This window comes from Nyctereutes procyonoides, unplaced genomic scaffold (genome assembly GCF_905146905.1).
Source record: "Nyctereutes procyonoides isolate TBG_1078 unplaced genomic scaffold, NYPRO_anot_genome, whole genome shotgun sequence".
NCBI lineage: Eukaryota > Metazoa > Chordata > Mammalia > Carnivora > Canidae > Nyctereutes > Nyctereutes procyonoides.
Genome location: NW_026575125.1, coordinates 107,524,451 through 107,551,936, shown reverse-complemented (window position 1 = coordinate 107,551,936; position 27,486 = coordinate 107,524,451). Strand labels below are relative to the sequence as shown.

General features: G+C 40.7%; 1 protein-coding gene across 4 annotated transcripts in view; it reads left to right on the top strand.

Moving 5' to 3' along the window:
* ATP11C (ATPase phospholipid transporting 11C) overlaps positions 1-27,486 on the top strand; it is a 182,319-nt gene that overhangs the window by 116,729 nt on the left and 38,104 nt on the right. For all 4 annotated transcript variants that reach the window (XM_055337932.1, XM_055337931.1, XM_055337930.1 and 1 more), the window contains 11 exons: positions 107-304; positions 6,004-6,165; positions 6,853-7,004; positions 7,995-8,066; positions 9,845-9,918; positions 11,694-11,797; positions 12,221-12,402; positions 13,925-14,188; positions 18,238-18,412; positions 23,153-23,255; positions 24,372-24,517. In XM_055337932.1, the coding sequence (XP_055193907.1) occupies positions 107-304; positions 6,004-6,165; positions 6,853-7,004; positions 7,995-8,066; positions 9,845-9,918; positions 11,694-11,797; positions 12,221-12,402; positions 13,925-14,188; positions 18,238-18,412; positions 23,153-23,255; positions 24,372-24,517 (1,632 nt within the window). The remainder of the gene's footprint in view (positions 1-106; positions 305-6,003; positions 6,166-6,852; positions 7,005-7,994; positions 8,067-9,844; positions 9,919-11,693; positions 11,798-12,220; positions 12,403-13,924; positions 14,189-18,237; positions 18,413-23,152; positions 23,256-24,371; positions 24,518-27,486) is intronic.

The following is a 27,486-nucleotide window of genomic DNA, read 5'->3' as shown; positions in this document are numbered from 1 at the left end:
AACAGCAGTGCTTTTGGCATTGAAATAAAAAAAGTTAATTCTTTATTTTGTACTTGTTTGATAGAACTGTGCATCTAATCAGCATGAACTATTTCTTTTGTTTCAGGTTTTGAAAATGTTCACTGACTTCCTGTCGTTTATGGTTCTGTTCAACTTTATTATTCCTGTATCCATGTATGTCACAGTAGAAATGCAGAAATTCTTGGGCTCCTTCTTCATTTCATGGGATAAGGACTTTTATGATGAAGAAATTCATGAAGGAGCCCTGGTTAACACATCAGACCTTAATGAAGAACTTGGTCAGGTTAGAATGCATTTTTACTTAAGTTAATATAATGAAAGTATCTCTTCTTGTACTCTGGATTACCAATTTATGTGACAATTTCACATTTGGAAATGGGATTCAGGGGTGCCTGGGTGGGTCAATCAGTTAAGTGTTAGCCTTTGGCTTGGGTCCTGGGATCGAGCCACACGTCGGGCTCCCTGCTCAGTGTGAAGCTTGCTTCTCCCTCTGCCTCTGCCTCTCCCCCAGCTTATGCTCTTGCTCACTCTGTCAAAGAAATGGAAAAAAATCTAAAAAAAAAATGTGATTCAAATATTCCTTTATGCAGGCGTGTAATGAAGACAAGCAGTGTTCTCATAGCTGAAACATTAATTATTTTGCTGACATTTTTGAGGTGTATCCCGATATATATTCAATTAAATGTTACAGAAATTTTCTTTAAAACTCACCTGGCGATGTAGTTAGATTATAGTTGTTTTTTTTAAAGCTTTTATTCACTTATTCATGAAACACACACACAGAGAGAGAGAGAGAGAGAGAGAGAGAGAGAGAGAGGCAGAGACACAGGCAGAGGGAGAAGCAGACTCCATGCAGGGAGCCCGCCGTGGGACTCGATCCCAGGCCTCCAGGATCAGGCCCTGGGCTGAACGAAGGTGGTGCTAAACCACTGAGCCACCCAGACTGCCCAGATTATAGGTTATTGCTTTGGAACACATACATGTAGTTATTAGTCTCCATCACCATCTGTTACCATTTGGTGCTAGATGATGGGGTAATAAATAAAACTATTTTATAAGTGCATTTTGTTCCATAAACAAATTTGACCAGAGTTGTCCTATTGACATTTTCTTGGTACATTTCTGATCAGACAGGAGACGTTCCTAGCAAAAGCAGGGTTGTTTATTCGAGGGCAGGAATCTAAACGAAGGCACAGTGTGAGGGCATGTACTCCTGAAAATGCTTTTTTGCTTCATAATACCAGTGCAGCCCAGGCTGTGGCCTCATTTCTATCCCAGGTGCGTTTGTTTTGCAGTGCAGTGCAGTCTTGCTGTAATTCTTCACATGATGACTTACCGGTATTGAGAAAGTTTCTCCCTTTGTCTGAATTTACTGTGTGTCGTGTAATGATCTTCACAAGCTGAGGGAATTTCTTGGCTCTCCTTTAATTCTCATGGTATTTAGAATGTCAAGGCTGTGGAAATGTCATTTCTATGACTGGGAGATGCAAATGCAGTGAATGGAACTGTGCGGCTGGACCAGGGCCTCACACTTGTCTGAAATGGTGCCGAGTTGCATATACGCCTCACAACTGTCTTCCTGAATGCAGCCCCCTGCCTCACTGCCCTCACTCCTTCTGTTCTTTACCCAGTCTTCCTGGACCCAGGCACCATCTTAACAAGTACAGTCACAAGGGTGAAAGGACACTCCAGATATCATTTTGTGGAGAACTGACTGCAGGACTCCAGCATCCCAGACTGTGGAATCTGCATCCCACAGAGATACTGAGTCACTGAGGATAGAACAAGACATGAATGAACAAATGCTTTTTCCCTTAGATATTGTTCCCAGAAGATTCTTTTGAAGGTGACTTCAGCTGCCACAGCTCACCTTACTTACCCTTTTGAAACCAGAGGTTTTTATCCAGGAACAGAACTGTCTGAATAGAAGGACTTGAGTCCCAATAAAAATATCCATCTGTGACATTGTTGCATGAAAACAAAAATTGAGTTACAAGCCCCCTCTGGTGAACTTTCCCAGGTGATTTAGTTGAGGAAATCTTGCCTATTCTTAGATCCAGTGCTTGGCTCTTGGATTCACCTATCAAGGGATGAATGTGGCAATAGCCCCAGGACACTGCAGATGGAATGGCCGTCATTCTGCATGTGGCTCCTAATGCTCAGTAGAGGCAGGCGGGATATCCAGGCCAGGTGCCACTAAATGAGATGCTTTTGTCTTTCAGGTCCCCACCTCAGCAAATTCCATGTCACCTATTGGAATGTAATCTTGTTTCTATCATCCAGGCTGTATCCACACTGCACAAAGTAAAGTAGTGTCTTGGGTAATGATCTGGTAAATTTGATCAGTGAAAAGAAACTAAAATTTTCATTTCAGCCACCACTTCTTTCCCTTACCAAAACCTGCCTTGCTGGGTGTGATTGTCATTTAGTCAAATCACTTACTTAATAGCCAGGCCACCACTTTAGTTTATATGGTATAAAAACAACTTGCCTTCATTATCAGCTTATATGTGAGGAAACTACCTGAATGAAAATGCAAAGAAGTCTTGAAATAGTTTCCTAGGCCGTTTAGCATTCAATGGACCAGTACACACAAAATTAAGTGTAACCAGTTTTCCTCCTTGATGAGTCATAATTTCAGATCCGTAGGACTTTTTATGTTACAAAAAGTAGTGTCAGTTAGTTCCCATCAATACCATTGCAGATACTTGCTTAATGTCTTGTAAAATGACCCACATTGAGTGGTGCCTGGATGTCTCAGTCAGTTTTGAGCATCCGACCCTTGGTCTTGGCTCAGGTCTTGATCTCAAGGTCATGGGTTTAGGCCCCATGTGGGCTCCATGCTGGGTGTGGAACATACTTACAAAAAAATGACCCATGCTGATATTTAAAAAACATAAAGCTTTGTAAGGACAGTGTTTGACTTGAGAAACAAAAAAGAAGTGGGAGTGCCTGAGCAGTCGGTTGAGCAACTGACTCTTGGTTTTGGCTCAGGTTGTGAGATTGAGACCCATGTTGGGCTCTGTGCCTAGCATGAAGTCTGCTTGAGATTCTCTCTCCCTCTCCCTCTGCCCCTCCCATTCGTTCTGTCTGTCTGTCTGTCTCTCTCTCTCTCTGTCTCAATCAATCTATCTTAAAAAAAAGAAGTAGACTTCTCAGTTCACTTGGAAAAGAATGGAGTCCTTGATGATCAAGCATCAGTCTTTTAGGCAACCAAATGGTTTCAGCTCATCTTGAGGCTTTTTTGGGGTAGCCTCCTGCCTGTATCCCCTTCAAGTCTTTCAGCTATGCCTAATGGTGTGTCTGGGTATACACTCTGATTCTAGGAATTCAGTCCAGCTGTTATGTATTGAACTTAACCTGTATATGAAGAATATGTTATTAAGAATGAGATTATTACTACAGAGTAAATGAGAATAAATAAGAAACCCTCAAGTTGATCACCGTTCAGTTAAGGAACGCACATGTTGTGCCTAACTATGGCAATGTGATCATAATTGATCAGAAAAGTAGGGCATGTGAAATGATGGAAAGAGTCCACTACTGTGTGATTTTGGTCATATCAACAGCAATGACAGCATCTATATGATACCTTATTGTTTATAAACATTTATTATTGTGCTTTATTTTCCAGACTTTACAGCCTTGTGCAGCAGGCCTGGTCAATTAAGGTTAATATTTAAAGTTTACAGAGATGAGAATTTTTCAAGGTAACAGAGTTAGTAGGTGGTGAAGCCAAGACACCAACCCACATGTTCTATTAGGTTGAACGATATGAAAATTTTTGACCTACAAAATAGGCATTTCCATGCATTCATGAACCTTTAGTTCAGGGCTCTTTTTACCCTAGAATAGCTGTCTGACTTTAGGCTTTGCATCCATGAAATGATGGGTTTGAGTTTGCTAATAGAGAAAGAGCCTTTCCAGTAGGCTCAAAACCCACCACTAGCCTGTTGAGAGTCAGGCAAGCAGCAGCCTCTCACTCTTTAGCCCTTCTCCTTCAAATATGAGAATACTCTTTAGTAACAGCTGACCTTCTCTTCCTCCTTCTGTCAAATATAGGGCACTTATTAGAAATGCACATTACCTAGCCCTGCCCCAGAGCTGCTGAATCAGAAACTGGGGAATAGAGGCCAGAGATTTGAGGTTTTAGCAAGTTCTCCAAGTGAGTGTGATGCACGCTATGATTTGATAATTACTGTGCTAGGGTATAGTTTGGTGGCCTGTACCTGTAAGATTTATTGTATGCAGATCCATACTGCACAAAATGTTATATATAGGGAAACAGTTGCACTGTATATATTTTTAAACCACCACCTTTGACATTTATAAAAGATTTCTAGATAGGGAAATGCTCCTCCAAGTGTAGGAGGTGTAGTAATCCAGGACCACCTTCAGGGGAGAATGAAGGTAAATAATTTTGATCAGGAAAACAGCCCCACAGTTTTATTTTAACTGGAAAAATCTAGATGATACAGGAATAATACCACTTGGATTAATTTAAAGAGAGAATTCAAACTTGGCTGGCTAACAGAGCAAAAAAAGGAAGATTGAAATGCTATATTTGTGCCAGTGCTGCTACCGTGAAAAGCTTTGAAAAATAATTAGAAAGCAAGTACTGCTGGAGTTCATCTCTTTCTCTCTTACATAATGAAAACCTTAATCTTGTGCTTATGCTTGTTCCTGTCAGCCCATAATTTTAACTATTTAAGCATAAATTGCCAAAAAGGAAGATAAAATTGTGGGTTTCCAAAAGCCAGATGTTATAAATAGAAGAGATAAAAACTGAGATAAAATGGAAATGCTCAAAATGGTTTATTTTGCATGGAGAATTTATTTCATAGCTTATTTTTTCCATTATTTATGAAAGTATGTGCTCATATTATACTCTTGCTTATATTATACTTTAACCTGTTGTTATAAATTCTGGATGTTTTTTAACTTGGGAACTTTTTTTCAGGAGTATCTAAGAATATACATAGTATATGGAAAGAAACTTCAATTATGTTTTTGAACATTATAGACTTACTCTGTCTCCTAATTAAGTAACTGATAACATTATTATTTTCCTTGATTATTATTTTTGTATTCTGGGGTTCTGTCTGCATTATATAACAGTACATTTTACTTCAATCCAGTGTATTCGTAGGAAATTTTACTTTTCAAGGAAAAGTTTTGTTATATCCCAGTTAATTTAAGTTCCTGTCAAATATTGTGTGTGTGGGCAGCCCGGGTGGCTCAGTGGTTTAGCGCCGCCTTCAGCCCAGGGCATGATCCTGGGGACCTGGGATCGAGTCCCACGTTGGGCTCCCTGCATGGAGCCTGCTTCTCCCTCTGCCTATGTCTCTGCCTCCCTCCCTCTCTCTTTCTGTGTCTCTTATGAATAAATAAATAAAAATTTAGAATAAAATCAATTATGGAAAATCAGATGTTCTTCCCTGCAAAAAAAAACCCAAAATATTGTGTGTATGTATGTAAATAAGTGGTTGGTATATTCTTATTTCCCACTTGAAAAATTGAGGTTTATTTTAGAACCTCTACATCAAAACAGGTAAGTAATAAATTAAAAGTTTCTTAGTTTGATAAAATAGCCACATTTTTCTTTTCTCTTAATCTTCTGTATTTGAATGCGTCTACCTTGGACGTGTGTTATTACTATTTCAGTGCCTTTTTAAAAAACTAGGAGCACCTGGCTGGCTCAGTCGGCAGAGCATGCAACTCTCGAGTTTGGGGCCAAGTCTGAACCCTATATGTGGTGTGGTATTTACCTAAAATTAAAATCTTTTTTAAAAATTAAAAAAAATACTTGTTCATTTCCCACTCTTTTCATAAGATTGCTCTTGTAATTACCTGACATGTGATGAGAAGTCTGAGAAAGAGTGCTTTGCTGTGGGTAAGAAAAGAGCCCTGCCTTACAGCTGAATGAAAAATGAATCTCACTGAAGGAAATAAATCTGCCTATGTTTGTGTCCTTGTTTTTAGGTGGATTATATATTTACGGACAAGACCGGAACACTCACGGAAAATAGCATGGAATTCATTGAGTGCTGCATAGATGGGCACAAGTATAAAGGAGTAGCTCAGGAGGCTGATGGACTCTCTGAAACTGATGGACCCTTAACATATTTTGACAAAGCAGATAAGGTGGCATTTTCTGAATTACCATTTTACTTTGAAAAATCAATCTATGTGTGCATGTGTTATCTTCATGTAGTAGAAAAGAAGAATCCAAATGCATGACATAGACTTGGGAATGACTACTCATTCTTTTGACTTCTACTTTCTGGTTTCACTAACACCTCTGGAAATTGCAAATAAGTAGAATGTATAAATAGGGAAGATTGGGAGAAATGGCTTTTGGGTAAAAATTTCATTGGCCTGTCCATATGATCATAATTCTTTATGCTTTGTCTTTGAAAATAATGTGCTGCTCCAAGAATGAAGTCTTTTCAGATCACTCGAATCCCAGGAGTGTCTAAACGTTAAATGAACCCAAGTCTCCCTGCACCTGAGCCATTGCCAGATTTTGAATTAGATCCTGAATGAACTCTTTTAGGCCATAAAGAATTCACTGATTTAGTATTAGGTGGCACTACAGTAGCCTGAATGAGTTAACACAGCCCCTAGGGTATGTTAGCTGAGAACCAGGGTTGCCGGTAGGTACAAGGGAGGATATATAGCTCATTTGAGTACTAGGGATTTAGAACTTTCTGCTACTCAGCTTGCTGGAGGTTATAACATTTTCTCACATTAATACCTTTTCTCTGTTTGCTGACTACCAAGTGATCAAAGGGAAAATAATTGAGTCATTTTTCTGTTACTGTTCAACAGAACCGAGAAGAGCTCTTTCTGCGTGCCTTGTGTTTATGTCATACTGTAGAAATTAAAACAAATGATGCTGTTGATGGACCTACAGAATCAGCCAAATTAACTTACGTGTCCTCTTCACCAGATGAAATTGCTTTGGTGAAAGGAGCTAAAAAGTAAGCATTTCTGTTATGCTATGTGAATAAATTGAAGAGATCTACTATACAGCGTTGTAGCGGTAGTTAACACACTTTTTTGCCCTTCAAAATTTGTTAAGAGGATAGATCTTATGGTAAGCAAGTTCTGTACCGCAAACAGAACACCAGTGGGACACAGAGAAGCTTTGAGAGGTGTGGGATATGTCTCTTCCCTTGCTTGTGGCAGTGACCTCATGGCTGTTCGCATGTGTCCAGGCTTCTCAAATTGCACACATGAAATATGTTTAGTTCTTGGCATGTCAGTCATACTTCAATAAGGCTGTTTTATCAACCCCGAGATATATTATAGAGAAATACATTTGCATTTTTGAAGAGTTAAAAAAAATATGCACTTTTACTTCTGAGAAAGTGAAAACACTGGAGAACCAGGGTTGCCTTTTCTCTGTTTGCTTCAATAACCTTATCTTATAAATATTCTTTAATAAAAGGCCGAACTGCTTTATCTGAAAGTTTGTGAAAAATTCCTCAAACCTAACCAATTAAGACCAAAAAGGAAACGGCAATGCATAGATGTAACTTGCATGACTATTTATGCATGCCAACCAGAAGTCCAAATGTTCATATCGGATTTTGCAAATTATATAACCGTGGCCACTTTTTGCACAACACATGTTATTTCTGAAGTGCTCTCAGCAATTTCGACGTCATTTTGTTACTGACAGTCCTGTTCTACCCTTGAGGCCTGAGATGATTAAGTGGTTAAAAGGTCACCCAATATGTTTGCTACGGAATTGGAATTACAAATTGCCTCTTGATCACAAGTCGTGACTAGGCTTCCACTTCCTCTTTGCTACCCTCTCAGCCATTAAAGGCAAGTCTAGTTATAGACTGAGATTTTGTTCCACATAAGAGAGAATAAACAGTAAACCAAGTATGCAGAACCCCAGGGCAAGGGAAAATTAATTGTTCTTAAGAGATACACAAAGGTCTTTTTGTTGTTTTTGACAGGTATGGGTTCACATTTGTAGGAATTCGGAACGGCCACATGAGAATAGAGAACCAAAGAAAGGAAATAGAAGAGTAAGTAGCACTGTGTGTTTGATGTTTATCACGTCTTAACCCTACCATCAACCTTGGATGGATTTAGGAAGGGCAGCAAAGGAAACTTACTACATCTATAAATGCCTAAGACTCTGCTGTTTCCCAGTTGGAGTTTTACGTAAATATAGTTGGAGTAGAAGATATTTTTCATAGAATAATAGAAACTGGGACTTGAGGTGAAAGTTATTCCTATTTGGTTCACATACGGGGCCAGTAGCCTGAATGAGACTCTGCCTGGACTTTCTTTCTGAAACTTAGATGCCAATTTTAGGTCTCCCAACACAGTGCTGCTAGAAAAATCCATGAACACGCATGAGACCTTCTGCCGCCTAGAACGCAGCCAGTCACTCTGGGATTGCAAGCTCGGCCAATCATGGTGGCTTTGGGCAGAAACTTTGTCTTGTTCTTGGTGCTCAAGTGTGAGCCCCAGGGCATGTCCCCTGATGCACCAGTGTTTTGGTGTTTTTTTCCTACAGAGATCCCAACGAACAAAACCACGTTGGGCTTAATAGCAGGTTTTAATTAGGCCCTGTGATTAATTGAATTCCTTCATTTGAACTTGAAATGTAATTACCTTATCTGACTTCCATTCTGACCCCTAGCATCTCATGAGACCCACCTCAGAAACCTGTGGTAGGTATAGATGTGTTTGGGGAATGTGCCCCTTTGGGAAGTGATGCTTAGAAGCCAGGCGGAAGGCCCTTTGGCCTGACTCCCAGAAGCCCAGAATCATTATCAGAGTCCAGATTCTAGCCAGTTCACAATAGTGCCCCCATCTGGTCAACACCAAATGATAGGCTACATGTAGATCTCTTATTTACTCATATACACATCCCAGAACCAGTGACCTGCTCACTCCCATCAAAAATAGGTTTCGTGGTAAATATTTTTAGGTCAAATACTTGCATCCAAGTTGTTTATTGTCAAAAAGTATTTCCCCACACTTTTGTAATAATCAACTCTAATTTTTACCCTTCTGTATTCTTTCATCTGATTTACTAGCTCAGCACAAATCTGATCATACCATTCCACTGTCAATGGAGTTCTGTTGCTCTTAGGATAAAATTCCAGATCTCTGCAATGGCTCACAATGTTCTCAGCTCCCATCCTGTGCTTACCCCTCTGGCTGTGCCCCTATCAACTAAATTTCAAGCTTTAGTGAACTACTTTGCACATGCCCTTTTCTCTACTCAGAATGCCATGACACCCTTTCTTCATCATGTCACTCCTGCCGAATACAGCCCAGGCACTGCCTCTTCCAGGAAGCCTTCCTTCAGATATGTGCTTTCACATCTTCCCTGTGAGTTCCCTTATGATAGTGTAGGGCAGATTGAGAGACAGTCATCTCATTATCCTCTGCTTCCCTTATCACATGATGAGCCTTTGGAGGGAAGGTACTAGGGCAGATTCATGTCTGTTTTCCAGTACGTAGCGTTGTGGTTGACACCTAATAAACACCCCATTGATGTTTAAAATAATTGGCAGAAGGGCACTATTTCTAGACTCCTCCAAAATGGCCTGGCTGGGCAGCTCTTTGTCTGCCATTCCTATGTACTCCCTCTCCTCAACCATTTTCAGTAATCTAATGGGAGGATGTAGATCTCCCTTAACCAAAGAGACACAATGGAATGTTCCAGTTATGCACACAGCCAGCAGCCGTTACCAAAAGGAGAGAACTCTATTCAAGATGTTTCTATGGTTTGTTTTTCCCAGCGTGGTCTAGGTATTTTCTTTTTCTCATTTTTCTCCTCATAAAGGTATGAACTTCTTCACACCTTAAACTTCGATTCTGTCCGTCGTCGTATGAGTGTAATTGTGAAGACTCAAGCAGGTATACATACTTTTTAAAAACTTGATTTTTTTTCCTCTTTCCACTTGTAGATTTGTATGTTGATGAGTTATTTTAAGAAAGGAAAGCTTTTCGTGTAGTAATAGATGATTGCCCAAAGTCATGCAGGGCAGTAACTTCTGTGTATGCCTTGATGTATTTACATAAGCACTTATGTTCAGTTTGCCCAATTGTCAGGGACAGAACCCCTCATGTGACAGTCTATGCTTTTTCTTGGAAACTGAGCTGTGCTCTTCAGTCCTGAGTGTCAAACAGAAATTGAAAATGGGACTTTTTTATAGTTACGGTCCTGACCAATCACCAATAATGTCTACATGTAGCAGCCCAGGACATTTGGATGGTTTGAGATTAACTCAACTAGCAGTGGGATTCATGAGTGTAGAGAGTTGCTGGATCTCCCTGCCTGACCTACCCCATTCCCCACTGCTTAACACTTCCGGGGAACGGGCAAGATAGGGATGACTGAGGGCCAGACTGCTGGGAAAGGGTATTTTGGCTTTACTCCAGCATGCTAGGCTCTTTGATAGAGTGAAGAAGCATGCCCTTTGCATTGGAACCAGTACCACCATCCTAGGGTTCCCCCATGTCCTTTGGAGGAGCCATGGTGGCTCTCTTCTGGTCAGATTGAGCAAGAGCCATGGGGGGAGCACTCCTGCCTTATTTGTGGGCTCCCAGATGCGTGTGTGTGTGTGTGTGTGTGTGTGTGTGTGTGTATGTGTGAGAAATAGAGACTGTGGTTGTCTCCAGGTGGTTATTCAAATTTCCTTGATTTTATATCCTGATAATTTACTTTTTAGTGTCAAATCGATCCCAAATTCCTTAGTGTGAGAATGAGAAGATATAGACAGCCCGTTGAGGGAATATCCCCCATTTGATTCATACTTTTGGTGTGATTGCTAGGTCATTAAATTGATTTCATTATGTGAATGCCAGATTTGTTTTGTGACTTTTTGTTTTGTTTTGTGACTTGTAAACACATTATGGATGTGTGAGAGAAAATTAGAAAGAAAACCACTTAATATTTGAAATATTTGGTGTTCTTAAATTACACATGCACATATGCATTCTATTGCAAATGGTGTGATGTCTGGGGAAGTGGTCTGCCTTGACCTCAGAGCTGTGCTTCTTTTTAACTTCTTGAACTCAGCATTTTGCCTTATAAGGTGAAGTGTCTTCTTAATGCTCAACCATGACTACTTTGCTGAATGCATAGACTAATAAAAAGCCATACTTGTACTAGCATTCTACAGTGCTTTTTTTCAAGTTTCCAGGAAAAACTGCCCAGCTGCTGTTTTGAAAGCAACCTCTGTAGTTCATTCGAAATGATTTTATCTCATTTGTACTTGAGTTTGGTCCTTGACATCTGTAGATGCCATGTGTGCCCTTTCAGTCATGCTTGACAATATTTTCAAAGAGAACTCAGAAGCAACTACTTGACATAAGTACAGTCTTCCATGATTCACTGAAAGGAAGTATGTTTTAATAGAGGTACTTGTACACTCTAAGTTATTAATTGTATCCATATTGGTCTTAAAGGGTAGTGATCATTGTCCTATAGTAGTAAAGGTCAAGATGTCCCATTCCATTTGGGTGAGCATTGCAGGCAGGCTCAGGATATTAAGCAGCTGGGTGAGAGAGGCCACTTTAATAGTTGTCTGTTGTAAAAAAAAAAAAAAAAAAAAAAGTTGTCTGTTGTTAAAATCCCAATACCAGTCTTATAATTCTAAGTTGAGTAATTGTTTTTGTATTTATTTTAGGAGACATACTTCTCTTTTGTAAAGGAGCAGATTCAGCGGTTTTCCCTAGGGTGCAAAATCATGAAATTGAGTTAACTAAAGCCCATGTGGAACGTAATGCAATGGTGAGTCTATATATCCCTCTAGAAATGCTGAAGATGGCTATTTTATGGGATTGCTATTTAAATGTTTAAATAGATTTTAGCTTATTTTATGGTCTATTTTTATATTGAGGGATTTAGTAATACTGTTTTCCTTGTTTAATGTAAAACATTATCCTGGAGCAAGTTTCTGTTCATAATTTGCAGACTTGAAGACTTTTCAAGAATCTTTGGTTTATGTTTTGCTTTTTTTTTTTCTCTAAGAGCTATTATTTTGTTATTCCGAACCTAATTGAATGTTACTTTTTTAGTTGCAGTCTGTTAGTGTTTTTTTTTAACTAAACATGTATCAGATTCTTTTGTACAGTGAAGCAAGAGTATTTAAAGAGAGTGTGGGATTTTTTTTCAATTATTTGGATAACTAGAGATCTCCTACTTTGCTTCTAGGATGGGTACCGGACACTTTGTGTAGCCTTCAAAGAAATTACTCCAGATGATTATGAAAGAATTAACAGACAGCTCATAGAGGCAAAAATGGCCTTACAAGACAGAGAAGAAAAAATGGAAAAGGTTTTTGATGATATTGAGACAAACATGAATTTGATTGGAGCCACTGCAGTGGAAGACAAGTAATTACAAATGATATTCTTATTATTTTAATGACCTGTCATTTAGGGTGGTATTTGTCCAGATTGGTAATTTATTCTCAAATTTTGAAATCTTTTTGTTCACATCTGTTGATAGATTAGACTTTGAATTATTTGTGGGAATGATTTTTTTTTTAAGTTTAACATTTTAATTGGGTGGGAATGATTTTTTTAAGTCAAATATTTGTAGCTTAGAAGAATGAATCTGTCATCTCTAAGATCTTTTGAATGTTTACAAAGCCATCCATTTATTTATGTAGATGTTTATGAAATAGTATTGAGAGCTTTGTGCTACAGGCATCATTTGAGCTGGTGCCTGATAGAATTGGTAAGATTTTGACAGACAGAAATGAGCAGAAAGAAAATTCAAGTTAGAGCAAACAACATGAACTCAGTCTAACCTAGTTCAACAGGTTAGACCATGTTTTCGCATACTTTCAAATAATTTGCTTTAATTCTTCAGGCTGAGCTCCACTAGACATGATTATAAGGGGGGATCCTTGGGTGGCTCAGCGGTTTAACGCCTGCCTTCCGCCCGAGGCGTGATCCTGGAGTCCCGGGATCGAGTCCCATGTCAAGCTCCCTGCATGGAGCCTGCTTCTCCCTCTGCCTGTGTCTCTGCCTCTCTCTCTCTTTCATGAATTTAAAAAACAAAAAACATGATTGTAAGGTTCCAGCATTGATCTGCCTGAAAGACCTTTTAGACTCTTAGTATTTTAGGAGTTCAAAGAAATTATAAATGCAAATTATGAGACCTAACAAAAAGTTATAAACACATACACACACATACATATATATACATATGTATATATACCTATGTGTATGTATGTGTACATACACATACACATTGGAAGCTTATATATATATACACACACACACACACACACACACACATCCACATCCACATTGGAAGCTTTTGAAATTTTAATAGGATTCATTTAGTCTAATTTCTTTGTTATTCTCTGGCGGATAGGAACTCAAAGAAAGTATTCTACTTTCCTTGCCTTTCAGATTTATACTTAAATTCTCTCTTGGGATGGTTGGCTTTCCTGGTCTTAAAGCTCCTCAGCAATGGAGATTCACTAACTTCCCTTGGTATCTCACTAGAATGTGTTTGGCTCTTTCCGTTTTGAACCATGTTAAGTATTTGTATGGTGAGATATAAAATATAATGAATTACATTAAAGTGACAATAAGAATGTTTGGTGAGTTCATGAACATTTTAGCTAAGAGTATGACTCTCCATTCTAGCATTGGATACCAGTTATCTAAGGAGATGTCATTAATTTTTCCAGACCACGTTGTTCGAAATTCATTTTAGTAAGTAAAACTATGTCAGAGAGAACATGCTCAGAAAGAGTAGAGGATATATGAGAAAACCAGCTGATAACATGTCAGGACTCTGGAATTGTGTGAATTGTAAAAATACTCTCTTTTGTAAGCCTTCTTGCAGAATCTCTATCCAGAAGTTTTAAGGATAACAGGGTTTCCTTTGTGTTCCCAGGCTACAGGATCAAGCAGCTGAGACCATTGAAGCTCTGCATGCAGCAGGTCTGAAAGTCTGGGTGCTTACTGGGGACAAGATGGAGACGGCCAAATCCACCTGCTATGCGTGCCGCCTTTTCCAAACCAGCACTGAGCTCTTGGAACTGACTACAAAAACGATCGAAGAAAGTGAAAGGAAAGAAGATCGATTACATGAATTGTTGATAGAATATCGTAAGAAGTTGCTGCATGATTTTCCTAAAAGTACTAGAAGCCTTAAAAAGTAAGAAAGTGCATCAGTTTCTTATATTTAGGCATGAGTACAAATGTAAATCACAGCTGTTTATGCAGAAGACTCCATTTTCTATGATTTATCATTCTTTGTTTGCAGATGTTTTATCCTTATGAGTTATTAAAACCTTCCCTGAGGACTTGGCCAATGGCTCATTTAATATTATTTAGTACTTTCCACCTCCCTTTTAATTTAAAAGAAAATCCTATATTTCTCAAGGTTTAGAAAAGTAGTTCAGTTTCTTCATGTTTAGGGTTTGAGTATTTAACCCTGATCCTCTGGCCTGATCCATGTCAAGAAAAAAATGCTCCTTTTTGTGGTCTCTTAAATTGAATGTAACGAAACCAGTCTCTATAGCATTTTCCATGTAATTTGAAGTCCTGGAGCCATTTCCTCTGTAGATTTTCACACACCAGAACTCCAAAGAGAACCAAATGCCTGTTAATAACATGGCCACTTCAACTCTGCTTTCAACTAGCTGCTTAGGAAGAACTTGTAGAACTTAAAGGTCTCAAGGAAAGCCACTGATGCAGAATAATTCAGTGCCCAGAGATCATTGACCAAGGCTCTAAACCAGTTGCTGGACTTTACTATGGCCATAAGCAAATCAGTTGCTTCTTCTGGAATGCTATAGGATGTGCCTACACTAAATCCAAAGACCCCTAGATGATGATACTCTGCATTTCTTGAGTACACTCTCTGTGTCGGGATCAACATTTAGCATTTTATAGAATTATTCTCATTTCATCTTCATCACAACCTGGCAAGGCTATCTTATTTTCTTCATTTTTACAGATAGAGTACGGCTCAGAGAGATGCAGTAACTTAGTCAAGATCACACAGCTAATAACAGGTAGAGCAAGTCTATCCAATTCCAGAGCCCATGCTTTTAACAGCTGTGCTCTGTCTGGATCCTCGTCTCTGGTGCTTAAACAAGCTTTACAAGTGATTTCCCTGCATTCATGAGGCTATGGCCAATTTTAAACTAGCTGTTGTTCTTCTAGCACTTGGGCATCAGTGAGCATTAAACATGGTTTTACTAGTTGCCTATCATAAATGTTTCCTTCCTTTAGCCAAATGGTATGTATAAAGGCAGTCCAAATTATATTTTACTTGTCCATTTGTCTTACTCTGCTGCGGCTAACATAACAAAAAAATACCATAGACTGGGTGGCTCAAACAATAGAAATTTATTTCTCATATATCTGGAGTCTAGAAGTCCAAGGTCAGGGTGCCAGTAGAGTCGAGTTCTGTTGAGGCCCCTCTTTCTGGAAAGCTACCTTCTCACTGTATCTCTTTGCATGGCACAGAGATGACATTCTGGTGTCTCTTCTTCTAAGGGCACTAATCTCATCATAAAGACTCCACCCCCATGAGTTCACTTAAACCATGTCACCTCCCAAAAGGCTCCATCACAACTGGTGGTGAGAACTTAAACATAGGACTTTGCAGGGGAGTAGGAGCAGGGGGTGCATGGGACACAGTTCAGCCCGTAGCACCATTCAGCAGCTCCCGGGCACTTTTGTAAAAGCCGAGGCTTATGAAAAACTTACCTCCCCATCTCAAAATATTCCCTCTTGTTCATCTTTTTGGAGTTGGGCACAGACTTCCCTCGGGTTATATAAGCATCAGACCCAGAATCACTTTTGTCAGCTTCTGCTTCTTTGTCCCTCACACTTCAGATCAGCCATCAAGCCTTATTCAGGTTTCCTTTCTCACCATGAGTGCTCCACTCCAAATTCCCAGCAATTCATGCCCTGAATCCCGTAAGTCCCTCTGCTGGACGAGTGGTTCTCCATTATACACAGAATGAGGCCACATAAAAGGCCTCCAGTGACCTTTTCCACTTGCTGTCCTCGTGCACCATGGTGCACGTTCTCTCCCGTCGCCTCATTCTACCCTGGCTTTCAGCTCTACTGTTCTTTCCTGTGTGTATTTATTGTCCCAAGCTCTGTCTGGACGTGAGCCATCTCATATCTTGTTTTCGTGTGTTCTCTCCTGTATACTTCGGTCACCTCAAGGAGCTTTTCCTGTTCTCCAGGGAAGGATTAGTTCATGATCCTTCCCACTCTTTTCATGTGTCCTACTTAGAGTTGATGTTTATAAATATCGCTTGATTGATACTGAGACACCGTTCTCTGCACATTAAGTTAGCTCTGTGGGTAGACAAGCAAAGGAGAACATGTGATTGATCTCCCTTTGATTAGTGAACAAAACATGCTTTTGAAATGATGAAGCAGGGTATCCCTGGGTGGCTCAGTGGTTTAACGCCTGCTTTTGTCCAAAGGCGAGATCCTGGAGTCCCGGGATCGAGTCGCATGTCGGGCTCCCTGCGTGGAGCCTGCTTCTCCCTCTCCCCCCCTCCTCTGTCTCTCATGAATAAATAAATAAAATCTTTAAAATAAAATAAAATGATGAAGCAGATTATGGAAAAGTAGAAAATACTATAGTGTTAGAATACACCAGGGGAATATGGAATAAAGGAAAGAGGAGGCATGTTGGGCTCTCAGGCCTGAAACGTTTGGTCCATAAAACAGCAGCTCCATTAGTTCTAGGAGCTTGTCAGAAAGGGAGAATCTCCTGTCCCCCCACAAACCTAGTGAGTCAGAATCGACACTTGAACAAAAGTCTCAGGAATTTTTACAAGATTCCCTTAAACATTAAGCTTCAGGAAGCCTAAAATTAGACAAATGAATCGATAATGATGACATCGTGCTGTGTCTAATACTTACGCAGCAGTGCAGCTGAAATGGCATCCAAGATTCCCTGCGTAAAAATGGCTTAATCACTGTTTTCTTCTTAATTACAAAAAAAATTAAATATTAATTGGTAGAATTTCCTCGGTTGTAAGTTCTCCCTCCTATGTTTTTTTTTTAAGATTTATTTATTTTAGAGACAAAGAGGGGGCATGCATGTTGGGGGTCGGGGTGTGTGTGTAGAGGGAGAGAGGAACCTTAGCAGACTGAGCATGGAGCCCAATGTGGGGTTCGATCTCATGACCCTGAGATCATGACCTGAGGCAAAACCAAGAGTCGGCCGCTTGACCCAACTGTGCCACCCAGGCACCCCTCCCATATGTTTTTCTTAAGCACTTGGCACCTGTTATATTTGTCTTTCCTGGCACCCAATATCTCTTAGTCGTCCTGGCTATGCATGAGAATCACCTACAGGGCTTTCTGAAACATAGACCTATAAATAACCAAGCACTGCCCAAGATACTCTGATTTAATTTGTCTGGGAATAGACCTCAGGCATGGGCCATTTTTTAAAGCTGCCCAGATGAGTCTAGTGGGAAGGCTATGGTTGAGAAGCACTAATCCAGTATAAGATGATACTTCTTTAAGGAACATACATCATTATCATATGGTATTTTTTAATGAACACCATGTCTTTTAGGTGCCCCATCATTTTTGAGAAGCCAGGTCTATTGACAGGCTTTGTTGTTCAGGAAAAGGTCTTCTGTGATTTGTAGACAAAGCCATTTTGTCTTTTTCCTGTATCATTAAGCAGTTTTCAGACTGATGGTCTGTCTTCATCCCAGAGTCTGACTGACTGATCTGTAATTCCTATAATTCACCTTGAGTTTCCTACAGAGACTGGCTGCTAAATGTCCATTATTTTTATACCTTTTAGAACTTTGAATCTATATGGGCAACTTGGGTCTCAAAGATGTCATGGAAAAAATCTCTGTTGTGCCATTATCAGAGACAGTTGCTTCTTTACAGCTTATAGGTTCAGGAACCAGATTGATGATGACTCTTATGTGAGACCCTCTTCTTTGTGGTTTTAAAAAACATCAAGTTTCTGGGGCACCTGGGTGGCATCTGCCTTTGGATCAGGGCGTGATCCTGGGGTCCGGGGATCAAGTCCCACATCGGGCTTCCTGCCAGGAACCTGCTTCTCCCTCTTCCTATGTCCCTGCCTCTTTCTGTGTCTCTCACGAATAAATAAATAAAATCTTAAAAACACACACATACACATTAGGTTTCTAAATAGGAATGTATAGGAGATTCAATGACAGCATTGTTTTCCTTTTCCAGAGCATGGACAGAACATCAGGAATATGGATTGATCATCGATGGCTCCACATTGTCACTCATATTAAATTCTAGTCAAGACTCCAGTTCTAACAACTACAAAAGCATTTTCTTACAGATATGCATGAAGTGCACTGCAGTGCTCTGCTGTCGGATGGCACCATTACAGAAAGCCCAGGTAAGTGGCTATTGGTTCATGTTCCGTTCCGGGCATTTCTATACATGTGTGTGCAAATGTTCACTTTTAATTTGTTTCTTCACACAGCCCTTTTTACCTTATTCCATCTTTTTGGGATAAGCAGGCTGCTGCTTCTTTGCAGTCAGATTCAGAGGTCTGCCTAGCACTTTGAATTAACCCGTGCCTCTTGTCCCCTCTAGTTGGCCGTCCTGTTCCTTGCCTTCCACGCTTCTCTCCTTGAGTGGTTGGCGAGGGCTGCCCCCGTAGCACCGCTAGTCGCTCCCCTGTTACATCAGCCCTGTGTGTTCCTTCTTCTCCTCCCATCCCCCTGGGGCTCCTAGAGGAGAGCAGCAGCCTCCTTGCCAGATCTGCTGCGCCTTCTTGTGTTTTGCCCCTCGTTTCTCTGCTGCATTTAAGGCCATCAGTAATATCCTCCTTAGAACTTTCCTCCCTTGCTTTCTGTCTCTGGTCCACATCTTGACTTTTTTTTTTTGTCCTACTTGGCAACCTAGTGCCTTTTTATTTTGTTTCATCTTCTCACTTCTCACTAATTATCATTTTTCTCTGGGGCTAAGTCTTCCTTCTGCTTTTCACTTAGAGCCTGTCTCTAAACATGAATTTCTGGGGCTCTCATTGATAGTCTCTGCTACTGACTTTGCCTCTCCGTGAAATCTACCTTGAGCTGCCTGCTAGACAGCTCCACGTGGACTCCCCCCCCCCCCGTCATATTAAATTCCAGTGTCCAAGACAGATCTTCTCATTTTCTCCCTCGGGCCATTTCTCTCACTTGTCTTCATTAATCTTGTCACCAGTGCCACATTTCTTTTGCTCCCTACGTCACCAGACTATCTCTGACCCGTCTCTTCTCCCCCACTCTGTATATAGTCAGTGCGCCCCATTGACCCTATACCTTTTGTCACAGATCTCATTTGGAGCATCTTTGTAAGTCTCACTTCCATGCCAGCCTGAGCCCAGTGACTTCTCACACCGACTCTGTGATTCAGGCTCCTCGTTAGCCTCCTGGCTTTTGCCCTTCCCCCTCCAGTCTCTTGCCATGCTCCCCAGTTAATCTCGTTAAAACACCACTTCTCCCATTATATGTTCTCACTCGGATGCTGTCATGGTTTCCTAGTCTATGAGGACGAGGGGCGGGTGACTCTGGCACACGGGCTCGCCCCTGCTGGCACTTACCATGTCTCCACATGCTCTGTGTCCATTGTCCTTCCCATAGCCAGCCTGAATCCTCTCCACTCCTGGTGGCGGTTCCTCCCTGTGTGTCCCTTCCACTTGCCAGGCTCACACAACCTCTGAAGCCTTCCTCATCTGGCACTCTCTCTGAATTCCTTTTGGCCTAACAGAAGTTTTACTCATAATTAAACCCAATTCCAGGGCCACCTCCCAAATGCTGTTGTCTCCAGCTCCCCCAGCCCATGTGGATCTGCTTCACTTGGTACCAAGACCCTTAGAGTCTCTTACAGATTTTTCAGTGTTCTGTGCACTGTATTCTTTCACATGTGTCGCTCTTGCTTCTTCATTTTCTTCAGCTGCCTGCTCTAGACTCAAGGAATGGCTGTGTCTTTGGTTCGTCCTTTATCCAAACCCTACTCCCTACGTCACACACATGGACATGCATGCGCACACACAGCCCACCCTAATTTAGGGCATTGTCTCAGTCTACTTTCTTTTCACTCTTGATCACCACCACAATCATGCTCTTCTTTTTTTTCTTCAACCTTCAGAGCTTTGGTTAGCTCCAGCTGAGGAAGTAGGTCCTACCAGAACCACATCCGTAGAAATCGTCCCTTTAGTCAGAGACAGTCTCTCTCTTCATTTTTCCTACATTGATTGTCTGTTGCTCAAATTGCTCACTAGGATTCCAGCTACTCTGCTACCCAGGCAGTTATTTGAATTCCTGACCCTGTACTGCTTTTCCCACCCAGAATATGGAGCCTCCCTGTAGTTCAATCCTGGACCTATTTTATTTCCTTTGCTCTAGTCCCATCTTCCAGGACATCACCTACTCCTCTGTCATGTCCATGTATGTGTTTTTCTAGTTACTTCTCCAATCCAGATACTTGGGATTCTGCTTCACTTCTCCAGCTGCTTACTGGACACATGTCCTTGCCTGTGTCATTAGCTCAACTCAGCTTTCTTTACAGCCCATCATCTTCCTTGTCTTCTTCTGCAGCAATTACTGAGTTCACTGTCCTTCTAGCGTTCTAGACTTAGAACCTTGAAATCTGTGTTGACTTCACCCATGCTTTACCTTCCCATGTGGTATCAGTCACCAAATTCTGTCCATTTTCGAGTATGTCGTCTTTTTCATCTTTTCTTTCCTTACAGGCACAGGCCTTTTTTCTTTTTTTTTTAAGATTTTATTTATTTATTCATGAGAGACACAGAGAAAGAGGCAGAGACATAAGCAGAGGGAGAAGCAGGCTCCCTATGGGGAGCCCGATGCAGGACTCAATCCCAGGACCCCGGGATCACACCCTGGGCCAAAGGCAGACGTTCAACCACCGAGCCATCCAGGCATCCCACAGGCACAGACCTTTAATAGCTCATCAAACTCCACCTGTAGCTAGCCACCTAACTTGGCTCTTTGCCTGCAGCCTTGCTTTTTCTTCCTGTTCTTCCTACACCTTGCTCCCACTTTGATAATATCACTGCCTGTTGATCTGGGCCCAGGTACAGCTGTCCATGCCCCCTCTATGAAAACGCATTGATCTGGTCAAGTCAGTCTGTCTTCTGAGCATATATTGTACTTAACCTGGGCATGTGCCTTGGATCATGCCATTCTCCCTCTCTCTGGAATATTCCTCCAAGCCCCTTTTCCCCATCCATGCAAATCTTTAACCATCTTTCATCAGTTAGATAAAGTTACCCTTCCTTCTGTAAAATCATTCCTGATTACTCTGGCATGTAGTCTCCTCTCCCTTCTCTGGCATCCAGGGCTTTCTTGGGTGGACAACTTAGATGACAGGGTTGTATTCCCTTGCACAGATACTTCACACTGTTGGCACTTCTTGTTAATCTGATTACCTAATATTCCCCTACTTATTCCCTATCTCTACTTTTCCATGACATGTTTCTTAAGGTGTGTGACCAGCCTTCTGTCTTTTCTTGGATGTTTGCACATTGTGTTGTGTGCAGTTGTAGTTGATCGATAAATCGTTTTTGGCAAATTGATTTCTTTCTCATGAAGCTGTCTTAGAGGTTGAGAAGTTCTTAATCCAGGTGACCCAGGGCACAGTTTAAAAAAAAACATGTTTTTCTATCTAAATCTTTCATGATGTTATAGTCCATGACTATATGTCTTTTTATCTTTCCACAAGGATGACCTTTAATATTCTTAACCTATATTTTTATGCACAACCTGTCATCCTCGATAATTTTATTGCCTTCCCTAGACCTTTCCTGGCTGCAATTTTTCTTTCTTGAGGTGCAAATCATGACTTTACTAGTATCACAGGTGCAGTGAGGTTAACCAGGATTATGTAGCCCATCAAAAACACATTTAGTTCAGGCTCTTTAATTTTGTCTTTCACTTATTTACAGATTATTTCTAAGAGTCTCTAAAAATTTCTGAAAAGATCCAAGTTGAGGGAGGGAATGGAATAGGGGAAAGCTGGCATTTCACAATAACAGCATTTTTGTGTTCAATGGAATTGGATGTGGGTTTTTATATGTTACCTAGTACAACTAAAACCTACTAAATTTTGTTTAAAGAAAAGACTATGGGGTGGCTTAGCCTCGTGTCAATTATTTTTAATCACTTATTGTTGAAAATGGATTTTATTTATGTTAACTGCTGAAAGCAATTCTGAGGACAGAATTTCTGCACGGCATTAGTTTAGCTTCTGCATTATATACACTTTTTTTAAAACTGCCAGATTCTAGAAGGGTTTGAGGAGTGACACGTAAAGCAGTAATTGTCTAAAACATAGGGTGGGAGGGCAGCTGCTCCCCCAGTAGACTTCCACAAGTGATTCCAGCAGAAGATTTATTTTATTCGGTACCTGCCATGAGCACAGCTGTGAGCTGCATTGTGCCCTTGACACAACTTGAAGAGACGTTCAGAATAGTGACTGGCTTTATACACATAGCTCAGGGAAATTTCTGCAGATCCCACCACCTTTAAGATGCCCCCATTTAAAAACACAGATAACCTGCCCAAGAGTTTAAATCATATTGGGTTTGGGAGATTTCATAAAGTTTAGTTGGCAGCTGGATGTGTGTAAGAATTTGCCATTAGGGAAGACCCTGGGAATATGAGAATGCACCGAAGGGAATGGTTGGGTCTGCAGGGAAGAGAGCTGGAGAGGTTCTAGAAGCATTGTTCTCTTACTTCCCACTCTTATTCCAGTAGCCCTATGCATGTTACCTCAAATGAGCTTTCTGATCTTCACTGTCACACTCAACATGTCATCTGAAAGGATGCGTGGAGTGATGACAAAAGAGGGAAACACGTTAGCCTCTGGTATAGGTAGGAGACAAGGTTTTCTGACACTTCGTATATGCCTGGAACCAAGAAAAAAAATGGGCACTGGTGTTATATTTGAAAAGCTGTGTTCTTTTACCTCTGAGAATTCAAAGCTATCGTATGTATATGCACAAACTACCTTTCTGCTTGTGTGCAAGGCCTCCATTGGCAAGTGTGAATGAGGCATATACCTGCAATGTAGTAGTCTCACATTCTGCTTTGACCTTCTCTGTACCTCTTTTGTATTTAATGTTTAGATTGTCAGAATGGTGAAGAATTTAAAAGGCAGCCCAATAACACTCTCGATAGGTGATGGTGCCAATGATGTTAGCATGATCTTGGAATCCCATGTGGGAATAGGTAAGAATCACCTAATGAGATGGCGGCTATAAGGTATCAGTATTGTTTGTAGGTAGAGTGATCTTAAATTCTAGAGAGAATGTTTTGGTTACTCATCTTGAATTTTAATTTAGGAATGATAATTATTGAATGAATAAAGATCATCCTCTGACATGTTCATCCCAAAATCCTACCCTTGGTGGGAATGTAGCAATACAAAGTTAGAGGATATTTTTATATTAGCCAAGTGAAGTGAATTTCCCAAACCTACTGGCAGTGCAATTGATCATTTAGCTCTCACTTTGACAGCATGCATGAAATTTTATTGATTTTCTGCCCCTGGCCACATCGCCTGCTTATGTTGCTGCACTATATCTTCTGAGATTCTTAACTGTTTGGGTCTACGGAATAATTGGTTGGCTGGTTTTCCACATGGCAATATTTATGGGTGCTTTGGGCTGTAGTGTCAAATGTATATGTTGGCATGCAACAACAGCTTTTTCTACTGCCTGCACCATTTTTTTCCTACGTCAGGCTGCTGATAGGCAGCAATCCTAACGCCCCAACAAATGTTTTGGGTTGTTTTGTTTTGTTGAGGGGAGAAAATAATAGTATTCGTATCTTGGGAATTATTATTACTACAGTTTGGATTCCCAGATTTTTTCCATTGGGAAGTAACCCCATTCAGTGTTCCACATTGGTTATTCATATGGAAATGGCCTAAAGTTGCTTGACCTCATGGAATACTTGGGCTACTACTTAGAGTTCCATTCAGTGAGAAGACTTCCCCATCTCATTGTAATGCTTCTGTTCTGAGCTCCTAGACCACAAACCCCAGGTCCGTTGTCTAGCAGCACTTACTAAGTGCCTTTAAAATAATTTTCAGATTGAGTTTTTTCCTTAAGATAATTTTTGCCTTGTAATGATGAAAACAATGATTCTAGTTAATCATTTTATATTGTGTTATAAACAAGTAATTACCATCTAAACCTAGTTTTACTTTTTGTTTGTTAAGATTCATTGTCACTGTTACAGCATATTTTGGTTAAAAAACAAATCTACATGCCCGAACTGTGCCACGTACGTAAATTAAAAGTGTGAAAATAATAAATCAAGAGGGTTGCTTTTCTTTTTTAGGTATTAAAGGCAAAGAAGGCCGCCAAGCAGCCAGGAATAGCGATTATGCTGTTCCAAAGTTTAAACATTTAAAGAAACTGCTCTTGGCTCATGGACATCTATATTATGTGAGAATAGCACACCTTGTACAGTATTTCTTCTATAAGGTATGTAACAAAATATTTGTAATTTGACTTATCACCATCTAACCCAGCATTGACTCAGCTTGGTCATAAGATTTTCTTCCTATTTTTCACAGTTCTTTTGCTATCTTAGTACTGAGATTTGTGGTCTACAAAACATAGGTGATTTATCTAATGAATCAGAAACTAGAAATTCCTGGGGCACCCGGGTGGCTCAGTCAGTTAAGTGTCTGACTCTTGATTTCGCCTCAGGTCCTGATCTCAGGGTTGTGAGATTGAGCCCTGTGTCGGGCTGCGCACTGAGCGCAGTCTGCTTGAGCTTTTCTCTCTCCCTCTGCCCCTTGGCCCCTCCCTCTGCTCACATGCACTCTTTCTCAAATAAATTTTTTTTTTAAGATTTTATGTATTTATTCATGAGAAACACAGGGAGAGAGAGAGGCAGAAGGAGAAGCAGGCTCCATGCAGGGAGCCTGATGTGGGACTCCTTCCTGGGACTCCAGGATCACGCCCTGGGCCAGAGGCAGGTGCTAAACTGCTGTGCCACCCAGGGATCCCAATAAATATTTTTAAAAAGAAACTAGAGGGATCCCTGGGTGGCGCAGCGGTTTGGCGCCTGCCTTTGGCCCAGGGCGCAATCCTGGCGACCCGGGATCGAATCCCACGTCGGGCTCCCAGTGCATGGAGCCTGCTTCTCCCTCTGCCTGTGTCTCTGCCTCTCTCTCTCTCTCTCTGTGACTATCATAAGTAAATAAATTAATTAAAAAAAAAAAGAAACTAGAAATTCCTTTTAATGCAGCAATTTGGGATGAAATTTTTAAGTCAACTTTCTTGGAGTTTAAATACAATAAAATGTACCCACTAAAAGTGTATAGTTCCATTTTGACAAATGTTTACATTCGTGTAACCATCATCCCAGCACATTCCCATGTGAGCCTTCCCGGTCAGTCTCCTCTGCCTTGCAGCAATGACTAATCTGAGTTATATTGCCGCTCAATATATAGTGATACTTACAACATATAATATATAAATTTAGGCATAATTTATGCAGTACGCACATTCGATTTGCCTGTTTTAGAACTTCATATAAATAAAATCATATGTGCTCTGTTGTGTCTGGCCTGTTTCAGTTAGCATAATGTTTTTGAGTTTCATCCATGTTGTAACATATATCAATAGTTCGTTCCCTTTTTATCCTAAACAATATTCTGAACTAGTCTTTTTAGTAGCAGAGTCCTCTTTTCAATTGAAATTCTACAGATAAAACAGATAGCAGCAGAATTGCATTCATTAAAGGATTATGGGTTCAGGGTTGTGTCCTTGCTCAACCTTCTTGTCTTGCCCAGAGATTCCTCAGAGCACAATTTGGAGGCCATGAAAATAATGCAAGCCTAATAATACAAGCCTAACTCATTTTATGCCTAATGTCCCTGGCATACGGGAAGGTGACGTAAGGTCTAAAGTATGTGGATTAAGCATCTACTCTCAGCTCAAGTCATGATCCCAGGGTCCTGAGACTGAGCAGCACATCAGGCGCTCTGCTCCCCAGGGAGCCTGCTTCTCCCTATGCCTCTGCTGCTCCCCCTGCTTGTGCATGCGTGCTTGCTCTCTCTCTCTCTCTCTCTCTTTCTCTCTTGCTCTCGCTCTCTCTCTCTCAAATAAGTAAAATCTTTAAAAAAAAATAAAGCATGAAAATCATTTGAAGCTGACATGGACCAGAACTTGATCTCTTGTCCTATGTTCTGTTCGCTATAGTTTTTAAAGTTTTTTTCACTTTTCATGTTGAAATAAATTCAGTCTTTAAATAAAGTCACAAAATTAGTAAAATGATTTTCATATATTCTTGTCTACCGTTAGCACCTTAGGTAACACACAACATAGCTGTCAAGATCCATAAATTGAAATTAATTGGCACATTGTTAACTAGTCCATATGTAGTATTGCAATTTTGCCAAAGGTCCCACTGATAATCCTTGTGGTCCATCTCAGGCTTGTGAGTGCATTTAGCTGTCATACCTCCTTCATTTTCTTTTCTTTCTTTTTTTTAAATTTTTATATTGGAGTTCAATTTGCCAACATATAGCATAACTCCCAGTGCTCATCCCGCCAAGTGCCCCCCTCAGTGCCCATCACCCAGTCACCCCAACCTTCTGCCCACCTCCCCTTCCACTACTCCTTGTTCATTTCCCAGAATTAGGTGTCTTTGTTTTCTTTACACTGGCGTACTCCTATCTTCTTTGTCTTCACGATCTTAACATTTTTGAAAAGTACTGGCCAGTTTGTAGAATGTCCCTCAGTTTGGGTTTGTCTAAAGTTCACTTATCATTAGATTGAGGTTATGCTTTTTGGATCAATAACATAGAAGCAGTGTTGTAACTTGCTCAGTGCATCGAATTGAGAGGTTTTCTTTTATCACCGAGCATTAGAGTTCACATTAGACTGAGCCTGCTTACCCATTTGTGTCTACCAGGGGATAGAATTTACCAAAGTTCTTAATAAGATTCTAGTTTGTAGATATCTTACCAAGTTAATGTGCAAATTAAATGATTGAAACTGTTACAGTATTTGGAATTCATACCCTATATTTCAGAAAGGCGAAGCACAGCAACTTTTTGTGTGCTGGTTTTCTGTGATCAATCCCAGATCTTAATTAACTAGCTTGGGATCCCTGGGTGGCGCAGCGGTTTAGCGCCTGCCTTTGGCCCAGGGCGCGATCCTGGAGACCCGGGATCGAATCCCACGTCGGGCTCCCGGTGCATGGAGCCTGCTTCTCCCTCTGCCTATGTCTCTGCCTCTCTCTCTCTCTCTCTCTCTCTCTCTCTCTCTCTCTCTCTGTGTGTGTGTGTGTGTGTGTGACTATCATAAATAAATTTTAAAAAAATAACTAGCTTTTAATATTCTTAAAGCCATACATGGGCAGCCCAGGTGGCTCAGTGGTTTAGCGCCGCCTTCAGCCCAAGGTGTGATCCTGGAGACCTGGGATCGAGTCCCACATC